Genomic DNA, 20525 nt, shown 5'->3' on the forward strand with positions numbered 1-20525 from the left:
AATAAAATTAAAAAAATAATAAATCCTGAACAGGTTTATTTAAATCAATCAGGCTGGGGTGCTGACAAGGTAAAGATATTTGTATCAAAAGGAGTGTGAAACTTGAGTCAATTAAATCAATTTAGTTATAATCCCAACACCAGCCCCACAGAAGTTATCTATAGGTGTTTTGTTTTTTTTATGCTGACAAATGAAAAACACAAGATGGTTTAAAATATAAAAGAACCAATTTTATTTTGTCATGTATACAAGATCATAGCGAGGATTAAAATGGTCTGATTGACGAACCAATAAAAAAATAAACTGAACGACAGAAAAAAACTAAGTTGGATCAAGAAATTAGTGTAAAATGACACTAATCCTGATTATAGGAGGACAGATGAAGCTTGAGGGCATTTTAACATTGGGACAAAAAGATTTAAAAACATAAAATAAAACAAAAACCTGAATTGAGGTATAATGCTGAATGGACACATTACACAATCTGCGGCCCTTTGGAAAGCTGTGGTCGTGATGTATGCTTTACATGCTCCTCCACTTCAATGGCAATCATTATGTCTAGTGTCCAGATGGCACATTCTCTGTAAAGCCACCTGTGATGTCAGCACCGAGTGTGACGTCTCATTTCCTTGACATTTTCCAATCATTCAGTTTATATGGGGAGCATGACATAAATGTACACATGACTGAATTTCAGACTGAGCAACCCAAACAACTTGATCTAGGGTCCCTTTGGCCTTTCCCACATGAAAAACTGTAACAATCTGTACAGATCTCTTCCCCCCTCCCTCTTAAATGCAACTGCCTAAACACATGAAGATGACCCAAGAAGAAAAATGTTAATGACAGCTAACATTTAAGATTCAAAAGAGTAAACTGACAGGTCAAGAAGTGGCAAGCTTCTGATGCATCTGAAGTTGCATTCATGTGTTATTTCTGAGGAGGGGTGGCTCTCTGCATTGTCAGTGTCTCATTTGGAAAAGGTTGTGATCCTTTGGGAGGTTTAGGCTCACTGCAGGGCACCCATTCTGGGCAGATTAAGTGGGGACCACAATGCCCCTAGATAGCAAAACAAGGAGGGCCAGTTCAGCATTTCCCTGGAATTGCTCCAGGGCCTTCACTGCTTCCTGCACTGTAAAACCAGCATTTGTAATCCTCTCGATCTGGCCGGCAGGAAAGGAGGCTGTGGGCCCTGGGAGAGAAGAGCTGGTGGGAGGATGTCCAAAGGGACTCACCTCCATGGTTGGAAGTGGTGCGTCTTGGTGTCCTGGAGCTCTTGAGACTGGCAGACTGAAATCAGAGTTCAATGGCACTTCCATCTCAGCCTCTGGGTTTACCAATACAGCAGCTCTTCCATCTGCAACTCCCCTTTCCTGCCTGCCCTCTGGTGGTATTCTATGAGCATGGCCTTCAGAAGGGGGCACTTCCTGTTCAGCTCTTGCAGGCAGGCTATCCAAGGTTGGGCCTGACGAAGCACAGTCTGCCAGTGAATCCAATGTGTGAATGTCCTTTTCTGGGACGCCCGTTTGTTGGCTTCTGTTTGAGGGCTCCAGTTCTACCCCAGTCGGAGTTTCTGTTGAGAAGGGACAAGGGAATTCATGGCCATCAGTTTTGGCAATCACTCCCTCTGCGTCAGTCGTCACCTCACTTACACTCTCTGTACTTCCTGGGGAGCAGCTCGTGTCGGACACATTCATTCCCTCGGCGTCCTCCCTCTGCAAATCAGTTTTCATGTCTGATACAAGGGAGTGGGAGGCTTCTTGGTGGTTGGCAACCAAAAGTTCATGAAGCTCCAGCAGGGCGGCCGCAAGAGATGGACCACTTTCCTCAGAAAACATGCTGCCCTCTGGCTGATTTCTCTCAGGTAAAGAAGTCGGTAGACTCTCCATTGTTAAGTCTTGAGCATCAGCAGAGCTGTCCTCCACCAAATCACTACAGCCCATGTCTTCAGACTGAGTGCTAGGTAGGGTCAAATTAGACAGACACTCCGATGCTTTTAACTCAACATCCGACCCAGAACCTTTGTGGTCAAGGTCGAGTTGCTCAGGGTAGGTCATCTCCAGCTCCATTTCTGTGTTTTCCAGCTGAGTTCCAGGGCTACGGGGACCTCTGTTGATTTCTGTTTCTATTTCTCCTGAAATGGTACCAGTTCTCTGCTCGTAGCTTGCAAAGTTCTCAGCAGAATCTTGGCAGTTCTTGGCAAGAGACACTTCTCCCGCCCCAAACTTACATCCAAGGTCCATCCCTGATTGCTGGATTTCTTTGTCATCAGAATCAATCCCCACTTGTGCAGTGGTTTGGTGTTGAGAGTCCACAGATACACAGCTCTGGAAAGCAGACTCTTGTGGAAGTCTGACAGAGGACTCATTTGGTAGATCTGTTCCCAGGTCGCCGACAGGCATGTCCTGGGACTTGAGATCTGCAGAAAGTCCCCGAGCCAAGTCCGAGTGCTCTGGAGGTAAATGGTCAACATTTCGAGCCGGGGGCTCTTGAAATTTCGGGGACACGTTTTCCAAAGAAGGGCTTTGTTCTGGAGGCCCAATGTCTGTAGAGAGGTTTTCAGAGAGACCCTGAAACTGGGAGTCATATGGTGAGGGTAAGCATTCCTTTGCCGTTGGACTGGAGCTCACCATCTGGGACTGGGAGCTTACAGTGGATTTGTGGGGAGGCAAGGAGGCTGGGGCTGAAGCTGATCGATCGAGGACTTGGCTATGTGGCTGAGATACGGGGGAAGGGTATCCCGAGGGACAGTTGGGGAGAAGACGGGGAGGTCGGGATGGGAATGGGGGGGGGTTCTGGTGAGGTAGTTTTCCCATCTTCTTTTTCTGAAACAATAATAATAATTTAAAAGAAGTTAAGTCAATGACTATCACAGGTGTTTTCAGATCAGCTCCCTGACTCGTTAACTGTGAATGCATACCTATGCACAATTAAGCTGTAACACTGTATAAACTTTACAAAAATGCATCCTTATATTTAACTCCCTACTGAACGAACTGGAGGAGGCCTTTCGGCCCATATATGCTCATCCGGTTCCCAGTAGCTGATTGATCTTAAAACTTTGTCAAGTTGGGTCTTAAAGGATCCCAGTGATCAGCATCAACACGAAGAGGTAACCAATCCCACAGCAGCACAATGTCAGTGTTAACACACACCCCCACCACCACCCTTTTTGTCATAAAATTAAAAGAATTTCCATACAAACTGCCCTTCTAAGACTGACACTGAGAGGGTCATTTTCAAAACTATGTAAGGTAGTAAAATACACATTTTTAAAATGTATACATCTGCTTTCTTTTTGTATTTCTAGTTAAATTAATGTTCCAAGTAATTTTGCACAACGTGTACTTCTTTTATTCAAGGAGTTATTAATAGAGATTTACTTCATGTTACCAAGCTTTACAAAAAATACATAACCCCTCATGTCAAGACTTTGATGGGCAGGAGGACTGCATGAAAATGAACGGCAGATATTTACATCTGACAGTGCAGGTTTACAAGCAAATAAAAATATGAATACGCAAACAGTCTATAGCTACTTAAAACAGCATATAAAGCAACAAATACCTGCTTGGTGGGCCCTCTCCAGCTGTAGCACGCACACAACATGCATCAGTGTTTCTGATGTTCTGTTCGGATTAGGAAATAAAATTAAAACAAAAAAAAACACAAAAGCAAACTCTGTTAGCAGTCACAAGGCATGCAGCGTGTATTCACAGCGGGACCCAGCTCCAGGGCTTCAGTGAGGTTGTTAGAGCTGGAAAGGGGCTCAGTCTGCATACCTCCACATGTTTTCAGTTACTGTCTTTGTGTTTGCACAGTGCACTCTGGGCCTAGTAACTGATTATAGCCACTATATTCAGGCACCAGCTGGCTGGTTCAAAAACACTTCTGGCATCTTAGCATACTTCAGGATTAGTACACACAACATACTCCTATAGACCCTGATTAGCCCTAGTAGTATATGGTACCTATGTATGGTTGGCCATGGTGCTATTTTAAACAAATACTATGTAAATATTGGGACCCTTAAGGATTAAAGCAGGCTTTGAAAGCTGTTGTCACATATGTGCAGTATAGTCACTTTAAGCAACGGAACCACAGGTTATAAGAGATTTGGGATTAAGGATGGCTGAGTTATACCAATGTGCATCCCTGATGGTAGGGCAGACAGGATCCTGCTGCAAAATGAACACTACAAACTCAAGACTTGTATTGTAATGTATATATAATTTGGTATCTATACCCATTCTGGCATAAGAGCTATAATGCAAAACAAGGGAGCGGTACAATGATGGTAGAGTTGGGATAGTAAAAACAGATTTCCTTTTTTCTATCCCAAGGAAAAATGAGCCCCCAATCCGGTTCGAGTCACTTTAGGTTTGAACTGGTTTTAGTATAAACACCTGAACATTAGCAGCCACACCATGCATTTTGTAGAGACCACATGCAACCAATACTAAGTATCCATTGTTCCAAAAATAAAAAAAATAAAAATTCTTCAAATCATTCTTTGTGTATTTTGGAGGTGAAAAAAAAAGTTATGGTCTCAAAAACAAATTAGAGAGTTTCCTGAACACAGCAAAGCAAATACTGAAAAATGGAAACCAAGTATTATTGAAGTAAAACCTGGATTACCGCCATTCAAACGGAAATGTAACATCTGCTACACAGATAAATCTTTGAGTTTTTGCAGTGATGAGGTCTATCTTAAGAAAGCTTGAACTGAAGCTGATACTGGTCACTTAGTTCACGATAACAAAAGTTACATTTTCATAGCAGGGCCCCAACAGCTCAAACTGCTGTGAAATGGAAGTTGTCAGCTGTGTGTTTGTTAGAGTGTTCCTACCAGACTCCTGGACGGATCTCTCCAGCGCTTCAGCCAGCTCCCGGTCAGCGATCTCATCTGGCTGGGCGTCCTCTCGGCCCGGTCCGTACGCCAGGCGGGCACAGTCTGGCAGCTCGGCCTCGGGCAGAAAGCGGGTCTCTGAGCCTGTGGTGCCAATCAGCACAACGTTCTTCTTCAAGTCAATCGAACACTGCGGAGGAGCACACAGGGGGCCTTTAACTCGTTATTTAAAGAATGTCTTTTCAAAGTTCATTTTTAGGAGAAAAAGTTTGACATTCACGAAACTGTTCTTTGCGCTTGTTAACTAAACCATCAATAAGCCCAGAAGAGTCAGGAATATGAAACTTGATTTTATTTCAGAAGAAAACTCTCTTTAAATAACTCATGAGTTAAAGCTTTGTGAATGGAGCCCACAGGCTTTTCATCTGTGTATTACTACAGTACATTAGGGTTCTGTGTAATGAAGGCATTATGTAGATGCAATAAGGCGAGTGTAATTTCTCCCAATATCCCCAGATTCTGATTCTCTCAATAAATTGTACTAAAGAACACCCTAACTAAATTGTATCACAATTTCATTGGTTCTCTGGGTATTTGCAAAACTCACATGTGAAATCTCGAGCAGATCACACATTTTTTAGTCTTTTTGAAGGAAGGAAATACATTGGGTTGGGGGCTAAACCAAAGGCAATAGTGTCTCTACTTAAAATAGATGTTTGGTTTTTTTTGTTCAAACTTCGCTTGTATCCCTCACCTGATGGCGTTTCAGCATGTCAAGTCCCAGCAGCATATCCATCGGCTGGTCTTCTAGAATCGAGAAGGAACAGGGCAGGAAATCTCCCTCTATCTGAACCTGAGCTGAACCCAAACATCAAACATTAATGCAAAACAGACAGCTTCCATTTTAGAGGAAATGTGTTGTCAAACATTGTTACAGAAATCCAGGTGAGATGGTTCTACCAAGTATTTGTTTGGTGACACTACAGAACTACAATAAAAAAATATATCAACTTCTAATGCAAATCGATGTAACTAACAGTGTAGTCAAACAAAACACACACACACACCTAGATGGACTCTGCCAATGATTTTCTGTGTGCCCACTCCCTTGGCGATCCCCGCCCATCGCCGGTCCACCAGACGCATGATGTTACACCGCTCAGCACACGCCTGGCTCATGATGGTCATCTGGGCACCTGCCAGGGGAGGAGACATGAAGACAAGCATTCAAGAATTAATCCAGCATTTGCAGTCTGTTGTAAGTTTCACATTGAAAGTATCACCACAGGTAGAAAATATATCCACATGACTACATCTGGTAAGTTCAGCACATCTTTTGCTGTTAACAGTAAACCTACCCGAGTCCACAAAGGCTTTGACTGGGTGCCCGTTGACCTTGCAGTTGATGTAGAGCATCACGACCTGGCCAAAGCTCTCTGGGGCCTCTTCCATGGCAAACGTCATGTTCTCTTCAATGTTATGCTGCCTGAAACAAACACGGTGGACAATTACTGACGAGACAAAACCTCCTAATACACAGTCTGGAGATACAAGACAATGAAGAAGTAGAAAGGTTCTAGGAAAATCCAATTCGGGAACAGAATCACTTAGGCATAGAGAATATCCTTGCCTATATGCAAAGGCACTGCCCCAGCAAGATCATATTTTAAGTGGTAAATCGTGAAATTGAGAGCTTGCTATAGAAATTGTGTACGATTAAACAAAACAAAATTGTAGTCGTCTATAAATCTGTCAATAACTACACCAATACTATAAATAAAATCCTACGCAATTCTATAGTTAACAACATCCTGAAGTGGATTTCTGTAGATGAAGGGGTTGATGGAACAAAGTGCTACCCTCAAGGTGAAGTTGGGCAGAGCTATAGACTGTGTTAGTGTTTGGCTACAATCTAAATGCTGAATCTGCAATACTGGCAAGTGGGTAAGAGTTATACTCCCGATACAGCTCATTGAAAACAAAGCGAGGGTTCAACCCCATTAAATGTCTTATTTTAGGGGTCTTTAGGAGAGCTCTGCCCTGTCTGACCCATGAGCTCTGCAGTCTCTCAGTACCTGATGTCCTCCTCTATCTTGGCTTGTGCCTCCAGGTCAAAGGGGTCTGCAGTCAGGAGTCGGATCCTCTCCTGCTCTCTGCGCGCTCTCTCCTGCTGCTGCTCCAGGAGCACCTTTGTGAACCGCTCTGTGGAGAGGGAACAGGACAGGCTTGAGGAGGGGAGGGGGACTGGGTCTACGTTCCACACAGCACACTACAGAGTCTCCACATCGCCCCTGCACATAGCAAAAACATTGCGTAGTTAAAAACTTCTTGTCCACCCCGCACACATTTACTTTAAAAAAAAAAAAAAAAAAAAATCATATTTTTGCCAATTTTTCTTCAAATAAAAAAGATACACTTGTATACAACTCATTTTCAGGGATGTTCCAATTTATCAATATTTGCAGATTCTTACACACAGCGCAAAGGGATCTTTCTTGTGCTCAAAGTATGCAGAACTTCCTTTCCCACCAGTGCTGCCCAACACCATACTGGGGCATTGTTTGAGGGAAGACCTGGTCGGATTCTAAATGTACTCAGTAAAACACTATCCACATTTAGACTTTAAAAGGAGTTAGGCAGGAACACACCCAAATCTCCACTGAGTAGCGCCTCAGCCAGGGGCGGGTTCCTCTCCTTCAGCAGCGACAGCTCATGAGGGTTGGCCAATAGCATGTCTCTCAATAGTGCGGGGTCATCCAAACCCTGTTGAGAGGAGCCGGAGCTGGAGCCAGGGTTCAGAGAAGGTGGCGGGGGAGGGAGAGGAGACTGCTCCTGCTGCTGTTGCTGTCGTTGACGCTGCCGTTGTGGGGATGACTGTTGAGCAGAAGTCCCTGGCACACTGATGGAGCTGAAATCAATTCGAGGCAGGCCTATAAAACAAACACCACCACAAAACAATGAATATCAACTAGAACACAGCAAAATACTCAACAATATTATTTAATTCTCTTCAGTATTATGGATCCTTAACAGAGCTGCAGCAACTTTGGAAGAGCTGGGATGAAAGATTACTAAGATTCCCATTGCATATCAGTTTGAGCCATTCCATGTTTTGCTGGGAGCTTAGTCAGCCAGTTCACAGTAAAACCTGCCTCAGTGTGACTGATTAAGCTTAAGTAGTTCAAACTGCTATGTAATGGGATTCTCTTTTGCATCCTTGCAATGAATCTTTCAGGGCCTGCTTTCATCTGGCTGTGTCCCAGAGAAGAAAACACAGCATACTTGGAAACTGTGGCTGTGTGGGAGGCCGTCGCTCCTCCTGCCGCAGCACCACCACGTCACCATCCTTCAATCCGTACGATGCCAGAGCAAGCTGCGGGTTTGACAAGGGCTGCTCAGCCAAGGTGATCTAAAACCATGGGGATCAAACCATCAGAGTCAGTATACAACAAGTACATGCATCCCTGTGTACCCTTAAACAAAAAGAAATCTGACAATAACTATTGTTTGTACCAAATTTGTTATATATATATATATATATATATATATATATATATATATATATATATATATATATATATATATATATATATATACACACACACAATTTTAAATACAAGTTCACTAAGAACTACAGGATCCAAGAAACGTCTTTCCGTTTAGGCCGGATTGAGCAATATGACATCAAGTAACCTCCCCTCCCATGTGAGAGGGGCGGCACCCAGCACTGCACAGACAGCAAGAGGCTAAACGGCAGAAAACTGAAACCGACACCAAAACTATTTCAGGATAAAATTTGAAAAACAAAATGCCAACACGTTACGATATACTGGGGGGGTGCAAATGGGAGGCCACTAGAATCCTGCCAAGGGATGGGTGTTGCAGCACCCAATCAATCTCAAAAAATACTTTACATTGGTTTATGTTCTTGCTCCTATCTAAAACATGTTAAGATTGGCCCGCAGTGCAACTAAGTGAAAATACCGACAGCCCTACAACTGAAAAGTTTGTTTTATTTGTATAACGCGTGTCAGATGTATAGGGCTTCTTATGTGCAAACGGGGTGTGGGGTGTGGGGTTTGGGGTGTGGGCTAGCGCTCGTGTATGAAACACAAACCCTAGTGCGGTGACTAACGAAAGGCCGCGCTTTCCATCCAAACATGCACTGGAAATAAAGTTATACATTTATATACATTTGCGATTCTCTCTCTCCCGTGTTGTACATCCTGTCCAGTGAACTGGTTATTTTTTTCCATAACACAGTCATTTCCTCGATCTTGCCGTTGTTAGGCGGTGGTTCCATTGTTTAGTATTGCTCGTGAAATATCTCCACAGCCAAGTCTACTTTATTTCTAAACAAATTAAAAATCAAATAATATCACACCGCCGGTTAACGCCAACACTTCCAGATAATACAGCAATGGGGAGAGGAAAAGAGAAATATACAGCGTGTACAAAAACAAAAATGCATTTACTTGGGGGAAGAACAGAGACGGGCATTCAAAATGTGGGTACATAACGAATTTAAAACTTCATAATTACAGTCCTGTTGCTGAATTGAATTCCATGCACTCGTTGTGACAACATTGCACTGCTATCGACTTATTGTAGTCACGTTTTTAAAAACACAAATTCCAAACATAAATCACTGTAGTAAATAATATTTCACTTGACTCCCTATGTTCCGCGTCTATTGTATTGGTCTCTGGAATACAGTATCTCGGGATATAGATACCCATCGCTGATGCGTTGTGTGTAAAATTCACCTGTATTTCTGATGCGGGGATTCCCGACTCTAGTTCACACAGCGCGACGAAATCCCGAAGCTCCAGCTCCGCCGAAACCTCCAGGGAGAAGGTGATTTCCGAGCGGTCTCTACGCACACAGAACACCGTCACCAACATCGCGACACCGGACAGCTTCGCAAACCCAACCGATCTGACTCCGTGCAAAAATAAATGAAGTTTGTGTTTTGTTATTCTTCTGCGGTTCTTCGTGACTCCCCACTCAACACAACCTGCTTTACGGCAGCCGGAAAATAGCTCCCACACGCCACACTGCCGCAATGAAATGAAACCCCGGTTTCTGTAACCGGGACGAGTTGTGACTGACTTGTGTGTATTCGGCGTGGCGAAACGTCGTGAGGTGTTTGTTATAAGGGTTTAATGGCCATTATTACACCGTGTAACAATTTTTTTTTTTTTTGGTTCCTGGGTAGTAAGTGTTATTTCCTAATTGCTTATGCCTCAAAAGTATAGAAAATGGCTATTATCCCCCACAAACTTTGCTTTTGTGACCAGGACAGTGATATTTTGAAATGTACCTATTTTCCAGAACATTCCAGATAGATTCAGTGCTGAGTAAACTTGGAGTAACTTCTAGAACTTTCCAGTAATATAAATAGTAGTATAAATACAGGGGCCTTAAGCCCACCAGTTCAGTTTAGTTCCAGCTGCCTAAGTGGATACATATCTGCATTTTTCTGAGATGGCATCAAGGTCATAGGAGACTTCAAAATGGTGGCATTCCTGATGGGTCTCCAAGGCGGTTTTACCAAGTTTCCCTGCTATCTTTGCCTTTGAGACAGCAGGGACACCAAGGCGCACTACCACAGGCGGGACTGGCCACAGCGGACCGAGTTCTCTGTGGGGAGGAACAACGTCAAGTGGGAGCCACTGGTGGACCCCCGGAAGGTGCTGATGCCACCACTGCACATCAAATTGGGCCTTATGAAACAATTTGTCAGAGCTCTAGATAAGGAGTCGGCAGCCTTCAAGTACCTTCAAGACTTCTTCCCTAAGCTGTCTGAGGCAAAGGTCAAAGCCGGTGTCTTTGTCGGACCACAGATAAAGAAGATCCTGGAGTGCAATGAATTCCCCAAGAAGCTCACTAGTAAGGAGAAAGTGGCTTGGAACAGCTTTGTCGCAGTGGTTCGGGGCTTCCTGGGCAATCACAAGGCCGAAAACTATGTGGAGCTGGTTGAGACTCTGGTGAAGAACTACAGCACAATGGGCTGTAGGATGTCCCTCAAAGTCCATATCCTTGATGCTCATCTTGATAAATTCAAGGAGAACATGGGAGTGTACTCGGAGGAGCAAGGCGAGCGCTTCCACCAGGATATACTGGACTTTGAACGCCGCTACCAAGGACAGTATAACGAGAACATGATGGGAGACTACATTTGGGGGCTGATTCGTGAAAGTGATTTACAGTATAATCGTAAACCTCGAAAAACTACTCACTTCTAAATCTTTTGTAGTCATTTTTGTATTACTTTAGTATAAATACATGTTAATTTGGATTCATATGTTGTTTTTTTCTGACTTTATGTGAACGAAATTTGCCCGTTTTCTCATTGGAAATAGGTAAATTTCAAAATATCACTGTCCTGGTCACAAAAGCAAAGTTTGTGGGGAATAATAGCCATTTTCTATACTTTTGAGGCATAAGCAATTAGGAAATAACACTTACTACCCAGGAACAAAAATTGTGTTACATAGTGTTATCAGTTATTTACTACTAGTTGCACCGTTTGATTAGAAATTGAATTACATTATAACGCATTTTAAAAGCATCACCATTTCACTGAAACAAAATATAAGATCACTTAGCTGTAGCAAATTTGGGCAGGCTAGGTGTTTTTTTTTTTTTTTAAATGTCTCACCCACCCCACTTTTCTTAAGGAACAGGTATAAACATGTTCCTATATACACAACTCTGGTTGAATTTAGCTCTGTGCAAAAGAAAATGTATACAAGTTCAAGGCATTGATTGGTTTACCCGTTTTTAATTTCTATAGGTTAAATGGGTGGGCAACATCAGTCGGTATTGCCTGAGGCTTATTTTACTTGTGACAATAGACAGATTTGAATCTGTGCATCTAAAATGAAAGCATGAGATTCATCATTGTGTCGATCTTTTATTAACACATATCTACTGTATGGTAGCACACAGGAGGCTGTGTATTCCAGTGGTTAAAGAAACAGGCTCCTAACCAGGAGGTCCCCGGTTCAAATTCCACCTCAGCCACTGACTCATTGTGTGACCCTGAGCAAGTCAGTTAACCTCCTTGTGCTCCGTCTTTCGGGTGAGATGTAATTGTAAGTGACTCTGCAGCTGATGCATAGTTCACACACTCTAGTCTCTGTAAGTCGCCTTGGATAAAGGTGTCTGCTAAATAAATTAATAATAATAAATCTGTTTTGAGACTGGTGCATTAGGGATAACACATCTCATTCCCATTTAAATTAATCTTGCGTCTTTATTAGGAATGTTCATGCAATACCCAAATCCCACAGCATTTTATAACAGAATGGTTGAACACTTTGTGTTGTGGTTCAAGGCTGAAGCAGACAGCAGTCAGTTTGGTGAGCACCAATGCATTTACAATATGTTTAAAATACTGAACCACACAATAAGGGGCAGGGAGTTTAACGAAGCCACTTATTTAGGAAAATGAATAACATCATAGCTTTCGGGTGGGGTTGGGGGTAATATTTCAATAGAAGATATTAATAAAAACAAAAACCTGCACAACAGTTAGGGGCGGAATGGCAACATTTATTTGTTTTTATTTAAAATGGACATGGAAAAAAAAAAAAAGATATGTGGGCCCATACAGTATTAAAAAAAAATCCGAACAATTTACAAAAACCTCTCTTTAATCACAGCTGTCTATTATTCTCCTCATTTGTAAGTTATGAATTTCTCCAATTCCTCAGTTATAAAAAAAAAAACACAAAAAAAACACAAACTGCAGTGCTCATTAGAAGCTGCTTCATCTTTAACAAGCATTTCAAAATGAAAAACAGCAGGGTTCATCCCTAGACCCCATGCCAGGGAAACAGAGTGCTCCTCTTGCAATTTTCAAACAGACCCTTTTACAAGGATTGCTTCCACCAGCATAGAGCACAGGAAGAACCCTGAACTTAATATCCCACATTAACAGAATTTACACCTATAACAATTGATTAATCCCAACCCTCCCCAAAGAATTTGTTAAAGAGATCCTCCAAGAAAACACAAGTTGAAGTAGAAGCAGCCTGTATTTCTTGTTGAGAACAGCCCAGCTATGAAGTCGACTCCACTCCTCATTGCACAGAGGGAGCACAGTAGTGACTAGCAAGTTCAAGGTTTTGTTGTTCCTCTCCCATGTCACTTACTAGTCCCTACTGATACCTCAGTGCAGCTGTGAGAGGAGATGGGAACCAGTGTACCCACTGCCCCTCTGAATCTCTGCATCCAGGCAATGGGGCTGGGGCACTACTCGGATTTCTCCTTCTCTTTCATGTGCAGGAAGACGATGCTGAAGACGAAGAGGCCGCCCATCATAGAGAAGACGCTGGCGTAGTAGGGAAAGGCTGAGGGGATGAAGCGCTCGTACTGCGTGTGCTGCAGGGGGCGCACGGACACCTGAAGGGGCAGAGTGAAGGCAATTAGAGACTGGAATATCACTTTTCATAATTACAAAAAGCTGCAGTATCCTGGGTGATTATCACAGTTCTCTTAGTCTTAGTTGCAGGGACACATGTTTTGCTCTTGCAATCTGCTTGTCACTTCGGTATTCTAGATGCACTCCCACTACCTCCACACTAGTAAACAGTTATGAATGCACAATCTCTAATACAGCTCAAAACACAAAAGGAAAGCATACAAAATTGGAATTGCCTTTCATTTAATTTTGTTTTCGTATTATGATAACATTTGACGGGAGGAACCAACAGATGTTCTATATGTCTATTGACTAATAATCGACTTATATATCAACCTTCTAAAAATATATTGGAAAATAAATATATTTAAAACCGGATGGGACATTAAACTAAGTTTATATAGCACAAAAGAAAAGCTTCTGCCAGTATACCTGAGAAAAGCGAATGAAAATCAATAGGTCTTTATTCTCCAATATCACTTGAAGAGAGTGCACAGAGTAGAGAAGTCTAAAAGAGCTAGTCACAACCCAGGTTAATCTGTACAGGTACTGGGGCTCCTTCAGCACTTTAAGTGGTACAGACAAGACCAGCCCAATGTGCTGTTTACCTGTGTTGAAGAGTACAGGTGAGTGTATCCCAGTCTGTTGTAATCCACTTTAAACTGGAAGACACCATAGACATCAGGGAGCTTGAACTGTACACTGTACTTCCCACCTATGAAAACAAGGCAGACAGTATTAGTAACTATGCATCTAACCAAGCAATAATTATCAGGAATTGAGAGGAATTAATAAAAGTGATCTGTACTGTTCTCCACTTGCTAGTAATAATATTTTTATAATGACTTAGGCTAATGGTCACAGTTCATAGTTAGATTTTCAAAGCAGCCAGAATATAACCCTACTGAAAGAGACCCACAGCAATCAAAGCCATTTTCTACCTTTCTTCTTGAGGTAGGTCCTGACGAAAGGATCGATTCGGACAAACTCCAGCTGGATATCGTCTCCGTCAAAGGGGACCCATTTCCCTTCAGACAGCTTCTCAATCACAATGCTGTACTCCTGTAGGGAGATGGTAAAAGCATGTATATATAAGTTACACTGTTCTTCCTGTTATCATCCGTGTCTGACAGACCCATACCCCTGGCTATAGAAGCGATTGAAAGTGACTCATTCACGTTATCCAGTGTCAAATTTACTTAGCGCCAATACAGTTGTTGCATTCCATTCAATATAATCTCCAATTGCCCTTGTTTGTGTTGTAATAAGGCACTCACCACAAGGTCGGTGATGGTGTAGGCACTGGGGGGTGTGGTCTCCCCGACAGGGTGGTGAGAGACAGCCCCCACACGCAGCACTCCCTCCTCTTTGAACACCCAGCGCGACAGGGCCACTGCCAGCTCCAGGTTCCCATTCTGGACATGCCTGAAATTCACAAAGAAAAGGGTGGGTCACCTGTTCAGCAAACCCCCCCAAAAACAATACTGAAACAAAAGTGAAATTTGAAAAGCTCCAAGTACCTCTCGGAGCCCGGCGTGGCCTTCTGCACAGCTGAGCTGAAGAAGGCGTCACTGAAGAAATCCAGGGAGCCGCTGAAGATGACACGGGCGTTGTTGCGTGCTTGCAGGCCTGCGATCAGGAGGTTGTTCTTTCCAACCGCATGGGGATACTGCAAAGTAGACAGACAAGTTTGTCACTGCTTTTTTATTTGCATGCCATTTTCATTGGGTTTATTATTGCATCATCATCATCCTAATGTAAAACCTGTACAACATCTTATTTTACAACTATGGCAATATCCTCCTAAATATAACAAAATATCACACGTTATTGCAAAACAAATGTTTGATCAAGTTGTGCAGTTACCTGTGTGATTGGTCGGTCAGGGAAGTAGGAGTAGGCGGTTGATGAGCCAGTTAGGATATCCAACACAAGAGGGTTATCTGGGTCTGCCACCATGCTAAAGCAAAAAGGACAGACATGGATGAGCTGTCAGCAGTCAACCATGTATACTTTTAAAACAGACTATAAAACACAAAACCAAATGATTTTCTAGAAACCTGGCTTATTCCTGAAGATGCCTTATTTATTAAACATTCGCTTGACATGCAAGTCAGTCAACCACTGTAACTAGTATTTTCCTAAATGACAAAACGTCTGGTTTCACTCTATTCTTGGACTGCTTTACCTAGGGCAGTTAAACCAGCCAACAGTCTCTTTACAGGTTACATATGTGTCCAATTATGCTTATACTAAAGCCTAGAAAATCTCAAACTGCTAGGATAGGCTCTGTACTGTAGGCGCTTCGCATTGAAACCATGCCTCCAGCAACAACCTCAGCATTTCAAAAAGCCACCCCAGCACACATGCACTCACCCAACCCCCTTGAACAGGATGGGTTTCCCGGTAGCTGGTCCAGTAATGGTGGGAGTCTTCATCAGGCTCTCTGGGTCCGCTACGATCAGGGTGTGCTGTGATGAGGGGATAAAAATAAATAACATTTCAATATTAATATGACAAATCAGCTGGCTCTGGTTATAAGGTTGTGGGTGTGAAGTTAGAGATAAATTGGTTAGAAAATTAGGGTTAACAACCAGAGCTTCCAATAACGCAGACTCTCCAAGAAAAGCGATGGTTCCACCTGTGGAATTCAGTTCCCTCTGGTTTCTGTGAAACTGTACCCAGAGCCCTGAAACGTACTGCTTTGCTTATCTTTATGTTTTACTTTACAAGCACACTCAGCCCCTCACCTCTCCAGGGTCAGAGATATCATAGTTGTGATGGTCAATGACGGCAGTTTTCTCTTCATCAAACTCAATACCGCACTCACTGCCCAGCTCCCTCAGAGGATCACCTTTTAAGAAGAGAAGGAAACATCAGTCCCTGTTCATCTAGCCAACTCTGTAGGACCATATTCTAATACTTGTGATAGTGGTAATGTACTTCGTATGCAGCACGAGGCACAGACTCATATATAGCACTTACCAATGTCTGAACTGGCAGCAACCAGAACGTTTCCTCCTCCATCGATGAAGGCAGTGATGGTCTCCACATTTATGTTTCCACCAAAATCTGCAAGCACAAGAAATGGTGTTAAAATTCCAGATGACTTGTCACGTTAACTCACTACTGGAAAGACACTTAAAATCTTCAGTGCACACTTTATTGCTGAGCTATTCTGTATTACCTCCCTGAATTCAAGCATTCAATGTCACATGCGATAACAGCCACAATTACATTTTACTCCATATTATGCATGATCATGGGGTAAAAATGATCTCAACATTTCTGTGGATAGATCTGATACAACTTCAGCTATACCCAGGTTATCCCAAAATCAAAACTCCATCAAGAGGTGGAACAGAGTCTCTTGGGTGGAATGAAAATTATACACACTCATATATGCCTCTATGCCTAGGCAGGGTGCAAAGTTAAAATGAGAATGGGCAACCATGCCACTTGTGCCGCATTACCCAGTCACAGAATCACCCAATTTCATCCTGCGTCTGTCAAACACAGCCTGACAGTCTACCAATGCAGAATCCCTGCTGCAGGATCGAGTTTGCTGAAGAGAATGCTTACCTTCAACAGAGGGGGAAAAGATGATGAGGTGTTCATACAGGAACTGTCCATATTTAATAAGAGAGAGACCAGGATCATCAGCAGTCTTGAAGGAGAGATCAAACCCTCGGTCTGCAAAAGTTTTAAATAGTTGGTGCTCAGTTTTAAATACTTACTGAACTATAAAGATAATGCACCCAAGTAAAAATTAAACTTAAAAGGCATCCGTGTATCTCTGCCAGTGCTTAGAAGGGGGGGATGAGTTAATACATAGTTTTGTTATATTATTATCAGTACACCCAAGGACGTAAGGTGCGGGTGTCATTTATAGCAGACATCACAGGTCCACTTCCCTTGTAAACGTAGCTAAACAGTGTAAGGGTGATTTGAATATTTAAATATAACATACTGGTGATTTTCTTCATGGTTTGATAACAATGCAACCGATTGTTGTATTATTGCATCTGCAACTATTTGCGTTATAAAAAAAAATAGACCGATGTAATGACGTCTGTAGTACTCTTATTACATTAGACAGTAATCATTCATTCGTTTGTTTGTTTTCCAGGATATGTCACTTAGAACAAGGACGTAGCCATTACATTAGCTTTCAAAAGGGATTTTAAATAAACAAATTATTATTATTATTATTATTTTGCGCATTTTATTTCTAAGGCTCGCCCCCGTTTGCTTACCGGCGAGGCTGCTGAAGAAGACTGAATGTGTGTCCTTAATGTTGACGTTGTCCAACAGTACCAGGGTCCTGCCATCGGCGAACGCTCCGTGCAACGTCGCCAGAACCAGGAGAAGGACGAGGTGGAAGCTGGCCCCTAGCTTCTGAAACCGGTGCCGAGCTCCACAGAACCTCCGGCCACTGATACCAGACTCTGCAGAACCGGGCCCGCTTCTCAAACACACTCCTGCAGCCGCCATCTTCAAAACGAGCGTAGCGTCAGCACAACCGGGAACCTTTCACCGTACAGCGCTTAGCCAATCAGAAGCCAACAAACCACAGGGGTGGGATCTGTTCCTAGGAGACCCGGGCGACATCATGGGTGTCGTAAATACGGCTAGAGTGTCGCAAAACTCGTTGCAGGGTAGTTAAAACCCAGTAATTTTTGTCCTTACAATTAAGTTACTGAATCTGAAACTGAATACATCCTGTCGTTTTAATGACCCCCCCCCCCCCCCCACCGTTCAAAACACAGGGAAAGTTAATATAAAGACCATTGCCGCATTGGCCAATCAGAGAGCGACAGGTCCACCCGAAGCCACCAGGAAGCACGATTCTGTATTTGGCATAACACTGTTACAAAGTCGAGGCTAGTCTTTTACCCTTTTTGAACATTACGCCAGATCTTTTTAAATAAAGGGTTGTATAGCAATGTGTTGTTTAATCAATTACGCACAAATACGACTACGACTAATAATAATAATACAATATACGAAGACTAGAGAGTGACAGGTTTGTGCTTTGGTTAAATTGTTGTATTGAAATAAAACCATGCGTTAAAAAAATAATCAATGTAAACTAAAGTGTAACATGACAGTAAAATGCACTGAAGTTAAGCATAGCCTCCCTTTGGTCTTAATGCAATCAGCCCACGTGACCTGCCGCACATGAAATGATCAAGGAAGTAGCAGTGATTTAGTTGCTAATGCACCTTTGCTTTAACTCTTGCTTGAAAACACGGCCCTTACTGTTAATAACAATGAATTAGTACAAGTTCAGATTGTTCTCAATACACAGCCAGCCATGTATTTCAAGGTATGCATGCTGGAGCATAGCGATGAAACTGGGAGTTGGTGCAAACCTGAAGTTCCAAGTTATTAATGTACACGATACTTACCAATATATGATGCATTGCAGTTTATTTTGTGGAATGTATATGTCATCGGAATATATAAATACTATATGAAGTAGAAGATTAAAACATTTGGTAAAGGAATGGTAAAGTAATGACTGCAGAATCATGTTTTACCACAAGGTGTCAGCCTAGCCATAAAAATACTGTCGTGCAGCACTGTAATGTGTTCTTCATATTCTGTCACATAGAAGTATTATATTAATAGTACATTTTAAACACCGAACACATCTGACTTGCTTACTAAATTATAACAGAGCTCAAAGATGTACTTTATAATCTTCAAAATACGTTTTCTTCCATTACTTCCATACGTTTTTGTTCCATTACACTTTTATGGCCTTGACCTTGCAGTCATTCCGAGAAGTATATTGCAATTTCTGAAATACAATGTTTTTCTTTGTATATGTTTGCTGGATAAGTGCTGGAGCTGCTCTTCAGTTCTAGTTGTCTTCCATAGATATATGCAATGCAGGGTAGATCATCTAAAGTTATATTAGTAAGTACCAAGACCATCTAGTGCACAGCAGTGTATTACCAACAACAGGAAATGACAGATGAAAGTACTTGCTCTGTAGTATTTCTGTGGCAGTACAGCAGGCCAGCACTTATGGGGTTAATGCAGAACTGCCATTGAGATGGTTCTTCCCACCACCCACAGCTTAGTCGCAGCAGGGAGTGCCCGCAGATTCCTCCCCCTGCCAAAGTTATATATGATATATGTGCTTTCTTCAGCCGCAGGTTAAATGCATGTACCTGTAGGGACACTGAGCCTGCAGAATCTGGCATTACAAATAGATCAAATCACTCTGGTGTGGAAGGCATAAAAGGTTCTTTGGAACAATGTATACAGCTGGTTTCACAGCACTAGATTAGCACTGATCTTGAACTCCCTAGTGTTATTTTAGGCAAGGTTATCCAAGAGTAGTATAATCAGGGTCTGTATCAGTAACATAAGCAATTTATTAAACACCACACCTTTATTAAAATGTGTTTCATTTATTTATTGCTTTTCATTCTTGGATATTTGACCTTTTTGTTTTTACTTTGTCCTCTTCTGTGACTGTCTGCATGGCTGTTGTTGTGATGGAATGTTTTTCTTTTCAACTTGGACTTGTTTCATTTCATGCACCCTATCAAGTCAAAAGCAATAGAGTATCGTGGTATAGTGTTGCATGTGGATACAGCTGAAGGAAATGATCTTTTATACTATAAAAGATAATACAATAACATTCGCTATACCATCCATAACTTCACAAAACGAAGTAGACAAGCATTTCAACTAGCGCCTTCATCAATGTAAATCACACAATCAGACTCTAATCTAATCCTAATACCAGCGTGGTTCAGGAGGAGCCTGGATGTGTTTCCACTGAGAGCCGTGCAACTGAAGCCACGCGCAATGAACGTGTGGAGCCGCGTGGTATTGAGATGTGTCTGAATTGAGAATGGCAGATCCAGAGGGTATGGTTGTGATTAGAGGAGAATACTTATAAAATAAACTACTAGATTCACTCTTATGAAAGCCTACAGTTACTCATTTTGATTTCAAATCACATTTTTGACAGCAGAGTGTGGGGGGTAAGGTTGGCAAAAGCACAACAGTGAAGTTTCGATAAAAAAATGTTTCGACAAAGTTACATTCGTTGAAGTTTGTTCACCTAGGATTAAGTGTTTGAAGTTCCGGATGATTTGAGAACTACCTGAAAGCATTAAGATAAGTCTTATGATGCAATTTAAACCTTGCATGCTGTGTGCGAGAGCCAATCTTTTCCTCTGAGCTGTTGGGAGCACATAAATCAAGTGTATGAAAAAGGCT

General features: G+C 42.3%; 2 protein-coding genes across 5 annotated transcripts; both read right to left on the minus strand.

Moving 5' to 3' along the window:
- Positions 1-208: 208 nt before the first annotated feature.
- On the minus strand, positions 209-9930 carry LOC117425823 (protein DDI1 homolog 2-like). 4 transcript variants are annotated; one of them, XM_034905094.2, is made up of 9 exons: positions 9616-9930; positions 8132-8258; positions 7498-7779; positions 6925-7051; positions 6208-6335; positions 5917-6045; positions 5604-5707; positions 4850-5039; positions 2567-2825 (listed from the first exon to the last, which is right to left on the minus strand). In XM_034905094.2, the coding sequence occupies exons 1-9, from the start codon at positions 9751-9753 to the stop codon at positions 2710-2712; spliced, it is 1341 nt and encodes a 446-aa protein (XP_034760985.2). In that variant the 5' UTR covers positions 9754-9930; the 3' UTR covers positions 2567-2709. The 4 variants fall into 4 exon arrangements, with proteins under 4 accessions (XP_058858706.1, XP_058858705.1, XP_034760985.2 ...); XM_034905095.2 differs by lacking the exon at positions 2567-2825 and adding an exon at positions 3568-3629; XM_059002723.1 differs by lacking the exons at positions 5604-5707; positions 5917-6045; positions 6208-6335; ... (2 more) ...; positions 8132-8258; positions 9616-9930 and adding an exon at positions 3568-3629 and having other exon boundaries at positions 209-2825; positions 4850-4989.
- Positions 9931-12388: 2458 nt separating this feature from the next.
- LOC117432086 (dolichyl-diphosphooligosaccharide--protein glycosyltransferase 48 kDa subunit-like) lies at positions 12389-17842 on the minus strand. The gene is made up of 11 exons (XM_034053536.3): positions 17537-17842; positions 16863-16973; positions 16266-16352; positions 16031-16134; positions 15657-15751; positions 15147-15240; positions 14801-14949; positions 14558-14705; positions 14222-14342; positions 13889-13995; positions 12389-13261 (listed from the first exon to the last, which is right to left on the minus strand). Exons 1-11 carry the CDS (start codon positions 17772-17774, stop codon positions 13112-13114), a joined length of 1404 nt encoding a protein of 467 aa, XP_033909427.2. The 5' UTR covers positions 17775-17842; the 3' UTR covers positions 12389-13111.
- Positions 17843-20525: the final 2683 nt, after the last annotated feature.

Source organism: Acipenser ruthenus, chromosome 27 (assembly GCF_902713425.1).
Source record: "Acipenser ruthenus chromosome 27, fAciRut3.2 maternal haplotype, whole genome shotgun sequence".
Taxonomy (NCBI): Eukaryota; Metazoa; Chordata; class Actinopteri; order Acipenseriformes; family Acipenseridae; genus Acipenser; species Acipenser ruthenus.

What these genes read in the sequence shown, in the direction of transcription:
- LOC117425823 (XM_059002722.1), bottom strand. Translation starts at nt 4,906, where the DNA reads ATGAGATCGCTGACCGGGAGCTGGCTGAAGCGCTGGAGAGATCCGTCC. An exon ending in GAGATCCGTCCAGGAGTCTG is followed by an intron (nt 2,826 to 4,849) that starts GTAGGAACACTC and finishes TTATTGTTTCAG; the next exon opens with AAAAAGAAGATGGGAAAACT.
- LOC117432086 (XM_034053536.3), bottom strand. Translation starts at nt 17,774, where the DNA reads ATGGCGGCTGCAGGAGTGTGTTTGAGAAGCGGGCCCGGTTCTGCAGAG. An exon ending in CTTCTTCAGCAGCCTCGCCG is followed by an intron (nt 16,974 to 17,536) that starts GTAAGCAAACGG and finishes AAACTTTTGCAG; the next exon opens with ACCGAGGGTTTGATCTCTCC. An exon ending in ACACCATCACCGACCTTGTG is followed by an intron (nt 14,343 to 14,557) that starts GTGAGTGCCTTA and finishes ATCTCCCTACAG; the next exon opens with GAGTACAGCATTGTGATTGA.